The sequence below is a fragment of the Hipposideros armiger genome, unplaced genomic scaffold (assembly GCF_001890085.2).
Source record: "Hipposideros armiger isolate ML-2016 unplaced genomic scaffold, ASM189008v1 scaffold_22, whole genome shotgun sequence".
NCBI classification, from domain to species: Eukaryota; Metazoa; Chordata; class Mammalia; order Chiroptera; family Hipposideridae; genus Hipposideros; species Hipposideros armiger.
The window spans coordinates 4,767,729-4,770,959 of record NW_017731372.1 but is presented as its reverse complement, the minus strand read 5'-3'; the positions used below and the strand labels follow the sequence as shown (position 1 = coordinate 4,770,959).

The 3,231-nt window shown below is 42.9% G+C and overlaps 1 protein-coding gene across 1 annotated transcript in view; it reads left to right on the top strand.

Annotated features, from left to right (window-relative positions):
* The window catches only part of SMYD2 (SET and MYND domain containing 2), a 59,389-nt gene that overhangs the window by 37,941 nt on the left and 18,217 nt on the right, over positions 1 to 3,231 (top strand). Inside the window, exon 5 of the mRNA XM_019635453.1 lies at positions 198 to 291. Within this exon, the coding sequence (XP_019490998.1) occupies positions 198 to 291 (94 nt within the window). The remainder of the gene's footprint in view (positions 1 to 197; positions 292 to 3,231) is intronic.

The window sequence follows — 3,231 nt, the reverse complement described above, 5'->3', positions numbered from 1 at the left end:
AGGAAAGAAGTGTTTTGGGAAGAAACTCTTTTGGATGTTTGCCCTTGGGGAAAAGGAAGGAGAAAACGAGAAAGGCCATTAGACCCTCTTCATTAAAAAGATCTCCAGGAGCCTGTCTTGAAATGGATTATTTAATACTTCTTCCACAAGAGGTTTCTAGAAACCTGCTTTTGACTTTTGGTATGTTTGTTTGTCAGATTTCCCAGGGCCTGGTGGCCCATGTGCCGTTTGCCACCCAGTAAGCCGTGGGGCATGGCGGAGGTGACCCTCCCCAAGGACAAGACAGGGAAGGTGCTACCTGCTGTCCCACGCTCAAGGCCAGCCACAAACTTCACTTGGGCCTCTAGCCACCAGGCAGTGGAGGAGGGCTGCTTGTATGTGGCAAACCTGGGCAGCTCATTTTTCTCAGGCTTCACAACCCCTTCGCTTTGGGGGGGCGGGGCGCAAACAGGAGGTGGGGTTTTGGTGGCGAAGGGTTCAGGCAAGTGACACTGGCCACCAGAGCAATGATACATGTGGCTGTGAGTGCCCAGATGAGCCCCAGTTTCCAGGCAGTTTTAATTGGGGGAAAAATCCCTTTGGGCTGAAATCATATCGGCATTGTGATTTCAAAGGCAGCATTTTCAGAGATCAAGCATCTTTCCCCTGTAGTTTAGAAATTTCTGTTCTCAGAACTTTGACCTTGATATAATCAGAAAGTTCAAAGCCCCTCGCTTAGGCGAATCTCTCTGTCCTCGCCGTCCCTGAAAAGCAGACACTGAGCAGCAGGAGCAGTTGTGTCCCAATTTTCCAGATGAGGAAATTGAGGTGCAGAGAGACTCAGATGGGTTTCTCCAGGACTCTCGGGGGATCACAAGCCTTTATTTAGGAAGCTGGCATCTCCCCCGGTGGCGATTGCTCAGCATCTGAAGAAAACATGTTGAAAATAATCCCCTAATATAAAAAGCAGCTTGGAAATGACAACCATTTGTCTTGTGTACAGTGAGTAGCAGTTCCCTGTAGGTATTGGGTTTGAGCCCTGTATCTAACAGGAAAGGATTTTTGTGGGATTTGTTCTCGTTGCCATTTTTATTGTGTGNAAAGAGTAGAAAGATAAAATACACCCATTATGCCTTCACTTTAAAAGTTACACATATAAAGAAAGAAGTGAGTCTTCATCATTTCTCCAACCCACTTAAACCCCCCATGAGAATGACTATTAACAGTTTGATGAATTCCTTGATAAATAGATATATTTCTATTGTGTGACTGTCAATCAGAAAAAAAAAAAAAGCTGTTCGTTGTAAAAGAAAAAAATGGGTTCAAGTTATGAGTGTTAAAGTAATAGTAATGAAAACCTTCCTGATTTTCATAATATTATCCTGATTTACAACATACTTTTCTAAGCATCCTAAAATGTGGATTTTGGTAACTGGAATGTTGAGCAATTGACTTCTCTTACATTTTTTTAAAAAATTAGATACATGACTTGTTTTTCTAGGTTAGACGAGTCATGGTTATATGAGAAAGCAGAAGAGAGGAAATAAATTTAAGGTATCTTCGCTTCACTTCCAGCTGTGAAAAGAAGATAACTTTCCCTCCAAGGCAGTAACGCACGCTGCGAGGACTTCTCAGTGTTGGCGTAGTAAATACGGGACCATATTTTCATGATATGCTCTCACAAGCAGAAAGTACATTTGTGGTGAAAATGACTCAGAGTCATTGAAATTTGGACTTAGAAAATCCAGGCGATAGATATGAATATATACACATTTTAAGAAAGGAAAAACTGCTAAAATTGTGATAATATATACCAATAACAAAAAATTAATACAAGTCACGTTTGACTTCTGCAATTACAAGAGGTGCTCAAAGTGGTTACCATCAGCGTCCAGACACTTCTGATTATGGGAAATTACTGCTTGAGCAACGTTGACCAAAGTGTCCACTTGTATATAATTTTTTTGGCACCTCTGGCATGTGCATGCGCGCGCACACACACGTTCACACACATATATATAACTATAGATAATTCATTCCTTTATAGGCTTTATATTTATCAAATCATAATATTCATTCTGAGATTGTGTGTGTACATGCAAATACACACACACACACACCGATATCTTTTTTTATATGTAGATTTGAAAAAGGACATTCAGTACCCCCCAAGAAAACTCTAAAATAAAAATGAAAAATGCTGTTCCAGCCACATGTCATGCTGTGGTCCCACCTCTCGGCCCCCAGCTCCACATCTGCGCCCCACTGTGCATGGCGCAGCCTCTGAGGCCCGTCCTCTCTGGTCCAGGGCAGGGTGTTGGGGGTTAACTTGTGGCCCAGCAGCAGCTGGCAGCAGAGGTGACTGCATTCCTTCGACAGCACTGAGGTGCATTTTAATCACTGGGAACATATGCGTAGTCGGGGAATGTATTTTTGGTGTGCAGCCTATACCTAGTCTAAATGCTAATTATGAGAATAGCTTTAGCAAGGCACTTACGCCTGATTTGACGTGAAATAAAAAGGACTATGGCCCATGCATCTTTCTTAACACACAGATTCACTTTTCTTCTCTAGGGATATTCCTGAAGGGAGGGAAAGCTGACAGGCAAATTGCTATGTAATTTGGCTTAAACACCATCACTGCCTGCGAGAAAGGAACAGGGGGGTGACACTTGTGCTTATAGAAGACTTTGCTTATGAAGAAACACTCACTCTTGCGTAGTAAGAGGAGGAGGCAGAGGGAACAAAGGCACCAGTGGTCCTAGAACATTCAAGCCTGAAGGCATTTGGAGTCACAGACGGGGCCCAGTTGGGCTTCATGCAGAAAGAGACTCAGAAACAAAGGAGCAAGTCTCCCACCCCTCAGAGTTAGTCAGGAGCTGTCTGTCCCTAAGTCAGCTTTGGAAATTGCTCTTGAATTCTCTCATTCATTCTGTCAACATTTGCTGTCATCTTGTGGGTACCAGACACTGCCAAGACATGCTAGAGCCAGTCTGAAACTGTACTTAGATCATTCAGTACCTAATAAGTTGCAGGACACATTGTTCATGCCCCAGTAAATTTTGTTGAAAGCCCTAATTAAACTCTTACCTAACGTTGACTGATGGTCATTGGTTAATGGTAGTTGGTGAATGTCCTGATGACAGAACAGGTTAGGGTACTTGAAGTTGGCACAAAAAAAAGAGTGTACTCAGCCTTCTACACAGAAATGCCCAACATCTTGGGATTTCACAGGCTGTGTATTGGTCTACT